Source organism: Columba livia, chromosome 18, assembly GCF_036013475.1.
Source record: "Columba livia isolate bColLiv1 breed racing homer chromosome 18, bColLiv1.pat.W.v2, whole genome shotgun sequence".
NCBI classification, from domain to species: Eukaryota; Metazoa; Chordata; class Aves; order Columbiformes; family Columbidae; genus Columba; species Columba livia.
The window spans coordinates 503,683-521,647 of record NC_088619.1 but is presented as its reverse complement, the minus strand read 5'-3'; the positions used below and the strand labels follow the sequence as shown (position 1 = coordinate 521,647).

The 17,965-nt window shown below is 50.8% G+C and overlaps 1 protein-coding gene across 8 annotated transcripts in view; it reads left to right on the top strand.

Moving 5' to 3' along the window:
• Nucleotides 1-17,965, top strand: part of MAP2K4 (mitogen-activated protein kinase kinase 4) — a 94,805-nt gene that overhangs the window by 16,645 nt on the left and 60,195 nt on the right. For 4 of the 8 annotated variants that reach the window (XM_021283194.2, XM_065034339.1, XM_065034340.1 and 1 more), the window contains exon 2: nt 15,052-15,154. In XM_021283194.2, coding sequence (XP_021138869.2) covers nt 15,052-15,154 — 103 coding nt within the window. Of the gene's footprint in view, nt 1-6; nt 13,435-15,051; nt 15,155-17,437; nt 17,482-17,965 lie in introns of those variants that run through there. The other 4 variants (XM_065034341.1, XM_021283202.2, XM_065034337.1 and 1 more) reach the window with 3 other exon arrangements.

The window sequence follows — 17,965 nt, the reverse complement described above, 5'->3', positions numbered from 1 at the left end:
GTAAGCAGTCGGTTTATTATTATAATAAAATATGAAACGAGGGGGAAGGGTGGCGATGCAGCCGGCTTGCTGCTTCTCTGGAAAAGCAATGTTTTGCTAGTGGTGTCTGCTGTGCCTGTTGGGGTGCAGCTGCGTGAGGGAGCTGAACGCAGCACTGAACCTCCCCTTCCCTTTCCTGGGGCGTCTCTTGCCCCATGGCTGCGGGTGTAGCTGGGCTCCTGTCCCAGGGAAGGGCTGTTCCCAGGGGAGGTTCTTTCCCATTTATTTTTTGCTGACAAGTCTGTACAGCAGAAAGGAAAGGGTCAGGGCCTGTTCTTTCTTTCGGACTTCTTTGTTGTTTCCTTCAGGGTTGCAAAAGTCAAAACTGTTTGAAGTACCTTCTCGAGACTTTGATAATAAGATCACTTCCTAGTGTAATTTCATTTCTTCTCCTGAGCAGGTCTGCAGCGTTCAAGGAAAGCCATGAACAAGTGTATTTTTGTAGGATAGCTGTTTCAGTGCTTTGGCTACTGCGTCAGAGCTTGTTTGCAAGTACTGTGCATGTGTGCAGTGACCCTTTTTGGAGTGCCCACTGCTCTATTTCTGTGGCAGCGGGAGTTACGCTTTCATTAGGCTTCACTTCAGCTACTTTCTCTGGTTTTGTTTTTGATAGTGAATCAACTTTGTGTGACTTTTCATGCTCTGGAGCTTGCTAATCTTTCTGATCCGTTATTTACCACATCATGTGTTGGGTACAAAGTGCACCTCAAGGGACACATGAGACTGAAACATGGACTAAACCGTCGTGTTGCAGAACAGCAACGGGAGCGTGCCCGTAGCACAGCTTACTGCCCGTCCTGTGCCTGACAGGTGACGCTTCGGCGGTCCAGTGGGTGCTACATGTTTTATTCAGGGGTGTTCTGAATAGAAGAGGAGGGTAACGCGCTCCCGAGAACTTGGAGGAGGATAAAGGAGAGGACCTGGCACGGGACACAGGAGCGCCACTGGCCCTAAACTCGGCTTTAATCATCTCAGTGGCAGGTTTTTATATAAACTGTGAATGAAGAAAGATACAGCTTTAACAGAGACATTTGTCATAAGATATTCCTAATGCATATTTTCTTTACTAGTATGGATCAGAACAGACTTTTTGAGATACTGACATGTTTTTTTTTAAGATCAATAATTTTCTCTTATACTATTAATTGTAACATATAGGACACCAGAAGTTAATGAACATATGATTTTTCTTGTTTTGTAACTGATATGTTAAACTAAAGCTGTGATGTTCCAAAAAAAAAAAGCCAAACAAACCTGCTTTATGCTTTTAATTAGTGGTGAAATTACTGTACTGGATCTTCCTGGCGGAATAAATTTGGGCAGAATAAGAAATGGGAGCAGTCCAACAATCATATATGAGGAAGTAAAAACAAAAATTAAAGAAAAATTAAGAACTCAAGGGAAGGGCTTATCTAATGAGCTTAATAAACAGCGGTAAAACTGACTTGTTTGAATGTGGTATCCTTTCCGTTTCAGGCATGTATTTCATATTTTGGGGAGAGTTGCCTGCTTTAACAAGACTTTTTTAGCTAAACTGACCTTATTAAATTTTGAGACTGTTTATAAACAAAATAACACACTTTTTGGAACTTTTTTTTTTTCAAGTAAGGAATTTGGATTACGGTACCGTCTGCTATAGCCCAGGAAAAAGAACAAAGTGGATAAATTGAGACCTGGTGAAGTTTCAAAGTGCTTTGGACATTTGATTATGACAAATGTGAATATTTGAATATGTGGAACAGTTTGGTATAGTTCACTGTGCCTGCTGATGCAAGATTTGGTACTCAGCAGGTTAAAGTATCACAGGATCCCAGGCTGGTTGGGCTGAAGGGACCTCTGCAGATCCCCCGGTCCAACCCCTGCTCACGCAGGGTCACAGAGCAGATCACACAGCTGGGTCCAGGGGCTTTGAATGTCTCAGAGAAGGAGACTCCACACCCGCTCTGGGCAGCCTGGGCCAGGCTCTGGCACCTCCCAGCAAACAAGTTTCTCCTCCTGTTCACATGGAGCCTCCTGTGCTTCAGTCTGTAAGTAGCAAGGAAGTAGGTTAAAAACCAACAACAATCAACCAAAACCTGAAACCAAAAACAAGGACAAAAAGGCAAAACAACCCAAAGGGCAGTGGTGTTTTGCACAGTGGGTGGTTAAGCTGTGGAGGCTGGGACACAGTGATGTGGGTGTTAACGGTCACAGGTAGTGAAGAGGAGCCAGGACCAGTTCTGGGAGGGACTGGCCCAGTGCTGGTGTGTCCAGGGAGCCTCGTCCTCAGGCCCTGAGGCAGGTTTCAGTAGAGAGAGGGATGACCACAGTGGCCATGACTTGCATAAGTAACTGTTAATTCTTACAGGCGCTGGCTGCTTCTTATGAGAGTGTACAAAAGAAAGGATGAAAATCAGAGTGGATCCGCACCGCCTGACAGTCCCCTGCTCCTCCCAGGAGTGTAAGAAACCTGATTGTACTAGGGGGAGATGAATGATAGTTTGATCCTACTTGGCATCATTCATGGTCGTGGGGCTTTTAGGTAAATACAAATTTGAGAGAGTGTGTGGCCATGGCTTGTGCCCCCCGCTCTGGATTTATGAAACACCTGGGAAGTGTTTCCCTATGGCAGAGGGAAGCCGCGGGCAGTGTTCCTCCCTTTGTGCAGGCTTGTGTATCCTTGGGGCACAACCTGGACTGATGGACAGGGGGAGAAATTCAGCAGAGAGAGGCAAGGGTAGGTCTGGCTGTGGCAGTTACCCTTTATGTTAGAGCGATGCGGTGCCAGAAGCTGCAGGCACACAACACCTGGGCAGCCAAACATGGGGGGGCGAGACTGCTGTGACAGCCCTGTGTCTGTAGCACCTCCACTGACAAGTGCACTTGAGCATCTCTTACTGGAGGGAGCTGTGACTTGTGGGACAAGTGCTCCAGAGCTGTTTTGTTTCTCCAGGGATGCTGAACTCCTGCATCTCTGAAGCAGCTGGAGCTCTGGGCACTGAGCAGCAGTTCAGGCGCCCCTGCAGCACCTGCTGCCCGCGGGGTCTGTGGGACAAAGTAAGATCGCCCGTCGTGAGACCGGCTGGGGAATGGTGGCTGTGTCAGTGAGGTCCTGAGATGAGCTGCACAGAGTGCGTTTCCGTGTTCAGGCTGAGCAAATCGCGTAGGGACGAGCTTTCAAGGCCATGGGCTGTGTGGTCCCCATGAGGAGTTCAGCACTGGGGAAATGCGAAGGAAAAAACATAAGAAACAACGATCTCGGGTGCGTGGCAAAGTGAAACTTCTCACAGAGGCAGCTGGTTTGGTGGGTCACAGCCATCTGTTTGTGCACCTGATGGAATGCTCCAGTTCAGGGTGGCTGGAAAGCAGTGGCGTTGCTGAAGGCGGCAGTGTCGCTTTTCCCACCCTTCCCTGCTCCAGCTCCTGGTGCGGGGCGGTCAGGGACACGTCCGGGTTAAAACTGAACCAGGGCAAAAAGTCAGGGTCGAGCAGCTGTGGGCAGAGGCAGGACGCTGCTTCTGGGGGTAACCCAGCTGTGCAGCAGCTGGAGACCCCGTTGTGCAGGTCTTCCTCGGGTGGGATGGTACATGCTGAGCACAGGGACAGCCGAGTCTGAGGGTCAGAGACTGCAGATAATGCTACTGTTTTAAGTATGATGTATTTACATGGTATTAAAAATCATTTTTTTACAGTAATAAAAAGATGTAGTAGTAAAAAGGCAACTTGTAATTGGAATTCCTGCGCTGGGGAAGGAATGGGTTTGTGTGTCAAGGAGCAGAACGGTTTCAAGTGGGTGGTAGGAGGAGACCAGAGCTCTTGACAGAAGTTACACCTCAGACTGCGGTTCATATGCTGGAGCCAAGATGTGCAGAGGCTTGGTTTTATCCCAGCTAGAAACACTGGGGTTTTACTCATCTGGAACCACGCAGGAAAGGGAAACCACAAAACCATCAGCTTCCAGCTTGGCGGGTTAGCGTGATGCAGCTCTTTATTGCTTTATACTTTCTGCACAGTGTTTGATCTCACTAGGAATGGCTATGTTAAGATCAGTACTTATATTTTGTTATATCCTCTTAGATCCATCCCCTCTACACGAAACAGATGCGAGTTCTTTGTTTAGAACTGCACCAGCTGATTCCCCGAAGCCACAGTCTGTGGTGCTCGTTGCTGCAGGTCCCTTGGCCGTTGGTTTGCAGTCAGAGTTGGTTGTGTGCAGCTCTCCAGCCCTTTGAGAAGAAACTTAAATGTTGTAACACTTCCATCTGTATTATCTTTGCTAACAAAAATGAAGATTTCTGCCACATAGGTAAATATCCCCAAAAATTAGGAGAGTGGCCAGCTCTTGGCCTGTTGGAGGCCGTCTGGGTGATCTGCTGAGATCAGCATGTTACTGATTCATATTGAAGGCTTCGGAAGACAACATAAAGCTTGAATTTTTGTCAGCACAGAAGATGTTAATACATTTTTCTCTATGAAAAATGTGAATCCAAAAGCTGATTTTTGCAGTCTAGTGGTCTTGTGTTTAGTGAGGTGTCTGAGTGTCCATCAAAAGTGCATTTTTGGTACTGAGGAATAACCAGCCTTGCAGATGTGTTGGACTGTTCTGCTGGAGTCTGGAAGCTCACAGGAGGCTCGCAGCTTGCTTTTCCTGAAAGGTGGCAGATGGCAGTGGGGCGAGCAGAGGGCTGGAAACCTCCGTGTGGCCGCCCTTGGAAGAAAAGCAAGAGGCGAGACAGGGTGACGTGTGCAGGAACAGTCATCAGACGCTTCCCTCCTTTCCGTTGGCATCTTGGGGAACATTTTGCTTAAATGAGTGCAGATTTGCTCTGCTGACCCCACCTGAGACACCAGTGAGTCGCTGCCCCTGGACCTCTCTTCTGTCACCAGCAGTTACACGTAGGAAATGCAGAGCCGCTGTGTCAGGAGATGCCTCCTGGCTTGGTGGCCGACAGCGTTCCTCGTCCTTCCTGCAGACATCAGGGCAGCGGTTCCCAAATCCCAGCGCTGTTCCTTGCTCTCAGCAGGATCACCTTGTGGTCTCTTGGTCTTCAGAATTAAAAACCCAATATACTGGCGGAAAGGAGGGCAAAATTGGTTGTTTCTCCCTGAATAATTGTGCCTAGAAAGGGAGGAAGCCCCCGCGGTGCTCCGGTTCCTGCTCCCGCTGCTCCGTGGCGGTGGGGCGCTGGGTCCGGGCTGTTGGTTGCAGCGGGGCATTCAGCTGTGGTTGACTTTGGCACTTCTCTGCCATAGGGGAGCTGGGGATGATGGAAATGTACTTGTTGCTTTATCTAAAGAAACGAAATCCTTTCCGTTGACCTTAAGCAAAGGCCTCAAGGGCAGATGTTTTTCCCTTGCCTTTAGTCTAGGCTCCTAAAATTGAAAAAAACCCAAACAGAAAAACCCAACCAACCAAAGCAAACAAACTCCCACAACAAACAGAAACAAAACCACAAACCAAGCCCCCCCAAGAAAACACAAACCACCGAACCCCTCCCTGGTCGTCCTCCTTCCTGTAGATTTTATAATTCTTGCTGTGCCGTTTCATAATGGAAAAGTACTTGGCACATCCCTTTACATAATTTATTATTGTTTGATATCAGGAAGGGCTCCAGGTGCCTCGCAGTGTGTTTCCCAGGGCAGTGTCACCGTTTCCTTCTGACAACCGCTCCGGTACAGTCTCTGCAGGCTTGTCCTGCGGGTGCCTCGGGCACAGGCAGCGTGAACGCTTGGCGGTGTTTTCACTTGATACAAAGCGCAGCTTCGAGAGCAGCCCCGTGTCCACAGAGCTCCGCGCTGGCAGCACCTGCCCCGTGCGGCCTGGTTGAAGGTGCCTGGGACAGCTGGACCCTCCAGTTCTCTGTTGGTGTTTCACCAAACTGGGTGTTTGACTGTGACTGAAGGGTCTGGAGATGAAGCCGTGTGAGGAGAAGCTGAAGTCCCTGGTCTGTTCAGCTGGAGCAGAGCAGCCTGAGGGCAGAGCTCATGGGCTGCAGGTTCCTCAGCAGGAGCAGGAGGGGCAGGGTGAGCTCTGCTCTGTGACAGTGACAGAGCCCAGGGAACGGCAGAAGATGTGCCAGGGAGGGTCAGTGGGACGTGAGGAAAAGGTTCTTCACCCAGAGGTGCTGGACACCGAACAGGCTCCCCAGGGAGGTGTCACGGCCCAACCTGACAGTGTTCAAGGAGAGACTGGACAACGTCCTCAGACACACAGTGTGACCTGTGGGGTGTCCTGTGCAGGGACAGGAGCTGGACTCCATGATCCTTGGGGGTCCCTTCCAGCTCAGGACGCTCTGTGGTTCTATCACACGTTCAATTATGCTTTCCAGCAAGAAACTGCCTGAGCTGTGGGTTGGAGCGGAGCTGCCATCGCACCCGAGAGCTCTGGGCAGAGCTGCCGGCACAGCCTGGCGTGAGCAGGGCTCTGCTTCCCCGTGCTGTTGCGTTCAGCACACAGTACTTACCAAGGCGCAGCTTTAAGCTCTCTTACCACAGCTGATCTGCTCCCCAGACTTGGGTAGTTTTAACTCTGTTCAAAGTTATTCATACAAATGCTATCTCCATGCAGGGTAGCATCAGGGGTAATAAATGCTAAAGGTTAGTGGTGGATTTTGGAGGTTTTGGAGACTTCGTTCCCAGGTCTTTGCTGCGGGGAGTTTCCAGTCTGAGGCAGCTAATCTTAATCTGATTGCAAATTCTTGCACTTGAAGCCTCACCTACTTTAGCCAGGCTCCGTAGTGACCAGAGACAAGTATCACCTTTGCACTATGGTGCTCACACTGTGACAACAAGAGGTTGATATTTCAGATTGGAACCGAGTAGAAGGCATTTTGGCAAGACAGAAACCTTGGAAAAAATCCATTAAGCTACTTTCATTTTGAAAATCTTACTGCTAGCAAAGTGAGTGCTTTCTTACATGTAACCTGAACATTGTCAGCAGCGTTGCTGAGGTCTGATGTTCAGGGATGGGGGTGAGGAAATTCTAGGAAGAAATTAGGATTGCTTTCTCCAACGGGAGGTGGCTCAGAGGTTTGGAGAAATCCTAGATGGCCAGGCAAAGTAAAAATAGTAATACAGAAAATAACTCTGAGCGAGCACTTTGGACTGCACGTTATCTGCTAGATAGTTTTTTCTTCTTGCGTGTGGACTGGTTGCCTGTGGTTCTGATAAAGGGATTTCAACAAGAGTGATGAGAACCTAATTGCAGAGCCAAGTGCTTGGATTAATCCTAGTGATGGATAGCAGCACATAAATAATTATATACTTAACCATCCATTCACCAGCGCAGCAAGACACAAATGTGTGCGGTGAACCTGAATCCTTCATCCGTGGCCGTGGTGCAGGGCCGCAGTGGGACTTGGCAAAGCTTCCCAGGTGCTTCTCACTGCATCGCTTCTGCCTGCAGCGCGTGGAGCGGTGGGAGACGCGCGTGGAGCAGCGGGGAATGTGCGTGAAGCATCAGGAGACACGTGTGGAGCGCCGGGGCTGTGCATGGAGCAGCGGGATCATGTCCTCCCCTCCGCAGAGCCGGGAAACTGCCCGTTGCTCAAACAACAGCATGCTTTCAGAAATGGGGTTCGGAACAAGAATACCACCATTTTGAGGCTGCAGTGATTTGAAAGGATGCAGTGATTTGAAAGGATGGCTATCCTTATGGCCAGAAGATTAACTGATTTATAATCAGAAAGCTATTTCAGCTGTTTTTCTCTTCTCTGAAAACAGATTAATTTAGGATACAATCCTGTTTAAATTCCCTCAAAATATAAGCAAATACTTCCCTCACCACTTCAGCTCATCCAAAACCAGTGTCACTCCAGTCTTCAAAAAGGGCAAGAAGGAGGACCCGGGTAATTACAGACCGGTCAGCCTCACCTCTGTCCCTGGGAAAGTAATGGAACAGCTTCTCCTTGGTGCCATCTCAAGGCATACCAAGGATAAGAGGGTTATTAGGGGCAGTCAGCATGGCTTTACCAAGGGTAAGTCATGCTTGACCAACCTCATAGCCTTTTACGAGAATGTAACAAGGTGGATGGATGATGGCAGAGCGGTGGATGTGGTCTACCTTGACTTCAGTAAAGCCTTTGACACAGTCTCCCACAGCATCCTCACAGCTAAGTTGAGGAGGTGTGGTGTAGACAATAGAGTAGTGAGGTGGGTTGCAAACTGGCTTAAGGAGAGAAGCCAGAGAGTGGTAGTCAATGGTGCGGAGTCTAGTTGGAGGCCAGTATCTAGTGCAGTGCCTCAGGGGTCAGTGCTGGGGCCAATATTATTCAATATATTCATTAACGATTTAGACGAGGGAATAGAGTGCACTATCAGCAAGTTTGCTGATGACACTAAGCTGGGAGGTGTGGCTGACACGCCAGAAGCTGTGCTGCCATCCAGAGACCTGGACAGGCTGGAGAGTTGGGCGGGGAATAACCTGATGAAATTTAACAAGGGAAAGTGTAGAGTCCTGCATCTGGGCAGGAACAACCCCAGGTTCCAGTATAGGTTGGGAAATTACATATTAGAGAGCAGTGTAGGGGAAAGGGACCTGGGGGTTCTGGTGGACAACAGGATGACCATGAGCCAGCACTGTGCCCTAGTGGCCAGGAAGGCCAATGGCATCCTGGGGTGTATTAGAAGGGGGGTGGCTAGTAGATCGAGAGAGGTCCTCCTGCCCCTCTACTCCGCCCTGGTGAGACCACATCTGGAATATTGTGTCCAGTTCTGGGCCCCTCAGTTCCAGAAGGACAGGGAACTGCTGGAGAGGGTCCAGCGTAGGGCAACGAAGATGATTAAGGGAGTGGAGCACCTCCCTTATGAAGAAAGGCTGAGGGAGCTGGGGCTCTTTAGTTTGGAGAAGAGGAGACTGAAGGGGGACCTCATTAATGTTTATAAATATATAAAGGGTGAGTGCCATGAGGATGGAGCCAGGCTCTTCTCGGTGGCAAACAATGATAGGACAAGGGGTAATGGGATCAAGCTGGAACACAAGAGGTTCCGCTTAAATTTGAGAAGAAACTTCTTCTCAGTGAGGGTGGCAGAGCCTGGCCCAGGCTGCCCAGGGGGGTTGTGGAGTCTCCTTCTGTGCAGACATTCAAAACCCACCTGGACATGTTCCTGTGCGACCTCACCTGGGCGTTCCTGCTCCATGGGGGGATTGGACTGGATGAGCTTTTGAGGTCCCTTCCAATCCCAAACATACTGTGATACTGTGATACTCTGTGTGTGTGTGAAAACCAAGGCTGTCCTGGATTCAAATGTAGTCTGAGCTTAGTGTAACCATTAACACACAGCTGAACAAATCCACTAGCAAAACTGGGGAATACCCTGAGTCAAGAAACTTCATAGTTTCAGGTCTGGTTCTGAGGATTAGCCTAATTTATGAAAAAACAATGTACTCCAAAGTTAGTTTTGGTTTCTTCCAAATCATTACTTCTCCAGTAATCTTTACTTTTACAGTTCTTGGAAAAGTAGATGTTATAGTGGTCAGTGATTAGAATTATGTATTAGGATAACAAAACCTTTAAAGGGCATTTAATTTATAGAAGGTGACTGTTTCTGCAGCACACTTTAGGACAGTTTTGAACACACAGCTTTGGTGGTAGGAGCGTTACTGAATTTCAGAAGCTACATTAACCCTGGGCTGCTTAATTTGGTGGAACAGGGTGGTCTGAATTAAATCTGTGTGCAGCAAAATCACCACCAAACTCTGACATCTGAAGAGGCCCTTCTGCTTCCAGTTAGTTTCGGATGGTGTTTTCACAAGGAACAGGGATGTGGAGCTGTCAAAAGTCTTATTTTGGGATGAAACTCAAGACCTGTAGAGTGCACAGCTCAAGTGCTTGATTTTTGGACGCTTGCTCTGGCTTCCGTCAGACCTCCAGTTCCCGTTGGTCTGTTGGTTAATTCACCGTGTGTCTCCATGTGCCTTGTGCCAGATGGAAACTCCTGGCGTTTCTCAGGGTGCCCGTTTGTCCCCGGCCACTTTCCTCGTTCATTGCCTGAGCAAAGCAAAGCTTTCTGTTTGCTTCCCAGGGGCAGGTCATGCGTCTGTATTTGTTGGATTTGTCGAAAATGTAGTTCTAGATGGTGGATTGACATAATTGAAACTTACTGAGGTAGAAATCATGAGGCTGATGTTTAACAGTGAATAAAAACATGTTCTGTCACAGTGTAAAAAGAGGAGGAAACGATGTTTGAAGTTTGCGAGTAGTAAGAGTAAGAGCAGGTTTTGAGAGAGGAGTTTGTAGTTAATTGTGTTGTTTTCACTGTTGAGCCACTTCAAAGAGAAACGCTCTTCTAAGTCGTATCACCGTTGCTGTTGGAAAGGGAAAACCGCACCACTCTGTATTATTGCCCTTGAAGGAGGAGCAGTGAATAAAACAAAACTACGAGAAGGATGAATGCTGTAAACCCCGACCAGTCGGAGAGCGCAGCGTGCGCTGCCGTCACAGGCAGTGAGCGAGGGGCTGCGTGGCCGTCGGGTTTGGCCCCAGCTGGACACGTAACCGCGACAGCCGCTCGCTCGCCCCCTCCCCAGGTAACAGAGAAACTTGGATCGAGATCAACACTGTTTAATGAAATAACAAAATACTAATACACCACTGGTAAATATATATACATATATAGATAGATAGATAGATAGATAGATATGAAAAATAGAATATCACATAAAACATACTCGGTGCAATTTCTCATGAACAGCCCGGGCAGCAGCACCTGGTCCCAAACAGCCGATTGCAGAGAGAGAAGAGAGGAAAAAGGCAGAAGGGCCCAGAGGCCTCTGCAAAGGGCAGGATGGGGAAAGGCTGAGCTAAAGACAACCCCAAACAGGACTGCCCCGAACGGGTCTCTGTCCTGGCTCCGACAGAGAGAAGAGACCAGAAGGTCCTGACTCTCCTTAAATATGAAGCCTGACACTAATGGGATGGAATATTGTTATTGATCAGTCTGGATATCAGTCAAGGTCTGTCCCATCCATGTCCCCTTCTTAGCTGCCGCACACCTGTGAGCAGAGCTCAGAAAAAGTCTTTGACTTCCAGACCAGAGCATTTAAAAACTTTAACTCTGTCCTGAGCTGTTATCCCTTGTTCTCAAACAATGACGGTGCTGGCTACAAAGAAGAAAGGTTTCTAACTGATGAAGAAAGCTAACTCATTTTCAGTCAAACCAGCACAGACTCTGGCGTCTGCCGGCTCCTGCCCAGCTCCAGCGCCCGGCCGGGGAGGCTCCGGGTGCCGCGTGGCGCTGGGAGGTGTCACCATCCCCGGGCCCTCGGCAGCCACGGGCTCAGTCGGGTTTGCTGTGTGAGAGGGAGATGCCGGGGGGTGCGGTCAGCGGGGGCGTCCGGGCTGGTCAGGGCGTGTTCATGTGGCCGTGTGTGACATGTCGTGCACTCGCAGGACGTGCCATGTTTCCTGCCAGTAACCCTCAGGTTTCTTGGTGGTGACGGACGTGCTTTGGAAGAGCCTTGCAGGACTTCTCAAGAGAATGATGCGAGATACCGGCTGCTCCGTGTCTCTGTTGGCTAACCGTATCATTAGCGATAGCTTAAAATAGTTTTTTACAGTGAGGGTGGTGAGACACTGGAACAGATTCCCCATCATAGGCAGTGCTCAAAGTCAGGCTGGATGAGCCTTTGAGCAACCCGATGTAGTTGAAGATGTCCCTGCCTGTGGACTAGATGGTCTTTGAATGTCCCTTCCAACCCAAACCATTCTGTGATTCTGCGAATATTGGTCGTGCAAACATCTAGTCTTTCAGAACATTGTAGGTGATTGACATCAAAGATGTGGAGGCGTGATAGGTTCTAGAGCAAGTGACAGACTCTCATTTTGGCTTTGCCACCTTTTTGGATTTGTTCAACTCCTCCTTTGTTTCCGGGTCATATATAAGGGCAAACTGATCTCTTTGGCTTCTTTTAAGTGATTCCTCTGCAGTTCATTGAGCACATGTGCTGCTGGAGCCTGAGCTCAGAAACTCTTCTTTCTGTTGCCCACGCAGCAGCTGACCCTTCCTCCTCTGCACGGTGTGTAACGCTGGTACGGGTGCTGTGGGTCAGGAAAGAGGGAATGGATGTGAGGACATGCCATGAGTGGAGGGACAAGTACTGAAATGAGAATGAAATGTTGCTGTTACCTGGTGCCCTTTGAAACGTGGCGTCGTTGCCGCGTCGGTGCCCGTGTCCCGCGGTCTGTGTGCGCTTCCCATCACACTGCCTGCTCTGCGAGAGTTCGGATTGGCAAAGCCCAAGCAGGAGAGGAGACTTGCTTGTCCGCATGGTAGTGCTATGTGTATAAATGAGTGCTTTGTGTCATCTTGCACAAAGTGAGTATTTTTTGCATACATGTAAGCATTAATAATCTAAATAAGATACTCCTCATCCTACAGAGGGCTGGACGGCAGCAGTGAAGGGCATGGACAGAGGTTGCTCAGAGTTTAGAGATACCAGGCCATTGTGCTGAGCTTGGGGAGGGACCCTACGGCTCCAATTAGGTGCCTTTCAGGAGAAAAAATGATGTGTAATAAACATCTGGAAAATTGTCTTTATAGGAAAAAGATTAAAGAAAGATTTGAAAATACTAGCGTTGTTCAAGGTTGGAACCTCATGCTTAAAAGTCAGTTTGTCAAACAAGGTGGTTAATGGATATTTTGGGCATTCTTTGCTAAACTATGTTGTTTCTTCATTTTTTTTTCTGTAAGATAAACTTAAGAGGATGCTACTAAAGGGAAAGTGCCCCACTGAGGCTGAGCAGGAACGACACAGGGTCTTCTGCAGCCCAGCAGGAGGGTGGGGAGGGGACATTTCCCTTTGTAGTCCCCGATCCTACTGTTCCTTGAGCTTCAAGCAAAAGTACATAGCTAGTGGCTGGAGCGGTGACCAGGACTCCTCCCACTCTGCTGTTCATTTATTTTCCCTTTCCCCATGCTTCCCCAGTGGGCTGCAGAGCAAAGATTGGTCACCCCACTGATGGGCTGAACTTTGCTCTTGGCAGCAGGAGCACATGGCAGATCTCCATCCTCGCTCAGGCCTGGTTTACCTCCACCTGCCGCTGGGCTGAGGGGGGTCAGGAGCCCCATCAGGCACGGCCGCTGTGTTCGCCCTGCTTGCGTGAGGTGCGCAGGCGGTGCTGAGCCATGGCCCGGGTTGTGCCTGCAGGTGGTGCTGAGCCGTGGCCCGGGTTGTGCCTGCAGGCGGTGCTGAGCCATGGACTGGGTTGTGCCCGCAGGCGGTGCTGAGCCATGGACTGGGTTGTGCCCGCAGGCGGTGCTGAGCCGTGGCCCGGGTTGTGCCTGCAGGCGGTGCTGAGCCATGGCCCGGGTTGTGCCCGCAGGTGGTGCTGAGCCATGGCCCGGGTTGTGCCCGCAGGCGGTGCTGAGCCGTGGCCCGGGTTGTGCCCGCAGGCGGTGCTGAGCCATGGCCCGGGTTGTGCCTGCAGGCGGTGCTGAGCCATGGACTGGGTTGTGCCCGCAGGCGGTGCTGAGCCGTGGCCCGGGTTGTGCCTGCAGGTGGTGCTGAGCCATCGACCGGGTTGTGCCCGCAGGCGGTGCTGAGCCATGGACTGGGTTGTGCCCGCAGGCGGTGCTGAGCCGTGGCCCGGGTTGTGCCTGCAGGTGGTGCTGAGCCATGGACTGGGTTGTGCCCGCAGGCGGTGCTGAGCCATGGACTGGGTTGTGCCCGCAGGCGGTGCTGAGCCGTGGCCCGGGTTGTGACCGCAGGTGGTGCTGAGCCATGGACTGGGTTGTGCCTGCAGGCGGTGCTGAGCCGTGGCCCGGGTTGTGCCTGCAGGCGGTGCTGAGCCATGGACTGGGTTGTGCCCGCAGGCGGTGCTGAGCCGTGGCCCGGGTTGTGCCTGCAGGCGGTGCTGAGCCATGGCCCGGGTTGTGACCGCAGGTGGTGCTGAGCCATGGACTGGGTTGTGCCCGCAGGCGGTGCTGGGCCATGGCCCGGGTTGTGCCTGCAGGCGGTGCTGAGCCGTGGACCGGGTTGTGCCCGCAGGCGGTGCTGAGCCATGGACTGGGTTGTGCCCGCAGGCGGTGCTGAGCCATGGACTGGGTTGTGCCTGCAGGTGGTGCTGAGCCATGGACTGGGTTGTGCCCGCAGGCGGTGCTGAGCCATGGCCCGGGTTGTGCCTGCAGGCGGTGCTGAGCCATGGCCCGGGTTGTGACCGCAGGTGGTGCTGAGCCATGGACTGGGTTGTGCCTGCAGGTGGTGCTGAGCCATGGACTGGGTTGTGCCCGCAGGCGGTGCTGGGCCATGGCCCGGGTTGTGCCTGCAGGCGGTGCTGAGCCGTGGACTGGGTTGTGCCTGCAGGTGGTGCTGAGCCATGGACTGGGTTGTGCCCGCAGGCGGTGCTGAGCCATGGCCCGGGTTGTGCCTGCAGGCGGTGCTGAGCCGTGGACTGGGTTGTGCCCGCAGGCGGTGCTGAGCCATGGACTGGGTTGTGCCTTCAGGCGGTGCTGAGCCATGGACTGGGTTGTGCCTGCAGGTGGTGCTGAGCCATGGACTGGGTTGTGCCTGCAGGCGGTGCTGAGCCGTGGACTGGGTTGTGCCCGCAGGCGGTGCTGAGCCATGGCCCAGGTTGTGCCTGCAGGCGGTGCTGAGCCATGGCCCGGGTTGTGCCTGCAGGCGGTGCTGAGCCGTGGCCCGGGTTGTGCCCGCAGGCGGTGCTGAGCCATGGCCCGGGTTGTGCCCGCAGGCGGTGCTGAGCCATGGACTGGGTTGTGCCCGCAGGCGGTGCTGAGCCATGGCCCGGGTTGTGCCCGCAGGCGGTGCTGAGCCATGGACTGGGTTGTGCCTGCAGGCGGTGCTGAGCCATGGCCCGGGTTGTGCCCGCAGGCGGTGCTGAGCCATGGCCCGGGTTGTGCCTGCAGTTGTGCCAGCGGTTTCTCCATCCCTGTGTCTCCAACACGTGCTATGGTTTGCTAATGTTGTGAAAAGCATTTTTCTTTTCTTGCAGTATTTTTTTTGTTGTTGTTGTTGATTTCCAGATGCTCTTAATATTTTGTTGCTGACAAGTTTACTCTGTGTTCCTTGTCTCACAGGTAAACGCAAAGCGCTGAAGTTAAATTTTGCAAATCCGCCTTTCAAGTCCACGGCAAGATTTACTCTAAACACGTCTGGAGTCCCTTTCCAAAACCCACACATGTGAGTATAAAGCCAAAGGCACAACTAGTGGAACAAGTTGGAAATTACTTAGCCAACATGCAGTGTTATTTTTAATGCGGTTTGATTACTTCAGTTATTTGTAGGTTGTTCAGATCTGTCAGTTTGAGTCACTGCAGAACTTTCCCCCCCCACCCAGAATTTAAAAAAAAAGTTAAATTTGGGATCTTCGTGTTTTACTCTGGAGCTACTGCCTTCCAGAAGTGATTGAGAGAAATTGTAGCTGATAATGCAAGATATGCCTGTAATTAATTTCCAGACCTATTCACTGTCATTTTCCTGTATCTTTATTCAGTGCTTATGACTTTTTCTTAGAGAGGAGTTCTTGTTTCTGTGTTACCTGTGAAATACATAACTGGGTTAGATTTCTTCCAGCACTAAAGTGTAGGTTTGAGGATTGTCATTCTGCTGACGTGGAGGTGTCAGGGGGTTGCACAGTGATCAGCTCTCCCTGAGTTTTCTAGTTACAGGTTATCCTGTCCAAAGCTTGAGTGCAGGTGTGGCACAGAGCAGTTCCTGGCACTGGTGTTGGTAAATAACCGCAGTACATCGTCACAGAAAATATCAGCTTTGTATCCTCAGATCCACCGATCTAGACTGACGGGTGGCGCAGCCTGTGCGTGTGCAGAATGCACCTGGCGTGCGAGGGTGTCCCCAGTTTTCCCTCTCCAAGGTCCCCAGCAGGTCTGGGGGTTTGGTCAGTGGCAGGTCCCAGAAGCTGCCCTGCAGCGTCCCCTCCTGCCGGGGCTCTCCGGGCTGCCCCTGTCTGGGGGCTGTGTCTGCTTGGCTCTGCATGTCGCTGCCTCTCTCCTTGAGCTCAGCACCTTCTTCCCCAGGTTATACCCTCTGGGGTCTGCTTCTGTTTCTGGTAGCTTCTTTATGCTGGGGATTTTCAAGCAAGCCTTTGCCAAGTTAGAAGCGTGTTTCTGATGAGTTATCCATGGTAATTACAACATCTAGAAATTGTATTGAGTACTTCAGATGATTCTTGTTACCATCCCAAGTGACCTTTCCAGCAAGTCCTCCTTTCTCCTCTCTCTTTTCCTCTCTGAAATAGAGTGTTCTTACAGGTTGTAGAGCTAGTATTTATAAATTCACTTTTTGTGTCTCATCACACCCTTGTAACAGTTTTCGGTAGAACCCCATCTGTGGCTCTTTTCTCTCTCAAACCTCCCTAGTCCATTAAATAAAGGGCTTAGTCTCAGCTAGTGAGTTTACACCATCAACCGTGTATAGGAATTGACTTTTCTGTGTTTATCTACACAGATATCTCTCTCGGCTTCACTGGAAGTCACAATGGCTCCTGCCTAGCACAGAAGAGCTTTTGTTGTTAGTCAGTGACATCTCGTTTCGTGTTTGTGCAAGTGACTGTCAGCTTTGTCCATTGAGAAGGTGCTGCTCTGTCTCCATGGGAGTTACAGTTGTTTGTGGGGCTTGGGTCCTGGACCAGGTAACGGTGGAACTGGTTCTGAGGGCTCGGAGGTGTTTTGGGTTGGATATGATAGCTGCTTAGGTGATGTCAAAAATGATGGCAATGTGTCTGTGCTAAAGAAGTCTTGGGAGGCACCAAGCCACCATTTCTGTTGGGAAGAGGTGGATGCAGTTGGTTGGATTGTTTTCTCTGTGTTGAGGCTGACTCAGCTCGGGTACAGCTCATTCATCCTCTTGGCCTTTGTGTTGTCTGTAGTAGGTGGTGTTCCTCAAAAGCGACGTTCGCATCTCCTGGCTGCACACTTCTCTCTAATGTTTGTCTCACAGCCGGTGGACTATGGTGATGTATCTTTATCTCCTGCCTGCTCCCCAGAGAAGTTGGAATGTTTTTTCCTTTGTTGTCTAGAATCCTTTCTAGACTTGAGGTTTGCGTTGGATATTGCGGACCGCCTGGCCCAGATGAGTTCCTGATGCAAGGTGTGTGTCTGTTCACTGAGTCACTTCTCCAGCTGGGTGATGCCGAATGGCCTGGGTGCCTCGAGCGCTGGCTCGAAACTGCTGGGGGTTTCCCTGTGTGGCCTCTCTTTGTCCAGATGGGTGGATCTGAAGATACAGAGAGGTCAATTTCTCACATGAAATTTGGGTTTCTGTGATTTGGATCCACCGATCTGGAGCTGCCCCACTGCTCCTGCCTCCAGGAGGGCAGAGTGTCCTGTCCTCACGTGTGTCACCTGCACTGAGCTCTGGCTGGGCTGCAAGAGGAGCAGCCAGCAGTGATGTCTGGCTGCCTTCAGATGTAAATTGCCTATTAGCTGTATTTTGCTTGATTAACAGGTTTTGATCGGGGAACTGATCAGGCTGGATTGGTGGATGTTCAGGTAAGAGCGTGGTTTCTTACTATGTAGACAGAAAAAGGAGCAAATGGGGCTCGTGTGCCTGTGCATGTGTTAGGAGGGAGGAAACCTCTGGGTAAACTTCGCCATTGGAGTAAAGACGCTGCTGCCGAGCAGGGAAGGCACATTGTGCCAAAGGTGGCCTTGGAAATGTCAGGTTATCAGGTGATAAAATGGGTATGGACCCCACATACCCCATCAAAGTATGAGTTCAGCTTTCCTTTTAGAGTTTGTTTCTCAGTCTGAGGGATCTCAGGAGTGTTGGAAAAGAAGTTGGGGAGTGTGGAGAAACTGTTTTGGGAATCACCGTAAGCCAGGAGTGGGGCTGAGCTCCCAGAGCAGCAGTGACGCACACATGGGCTGCAGGGGACTCAGTCTGGTTTCCAGCGGGAGGTTTCCCCGGTGATCTCTGTGCGATTTCTGGCTTCGCTCATTCATGCCAGGTCCTTGGTTATAATGGCGTGTTACC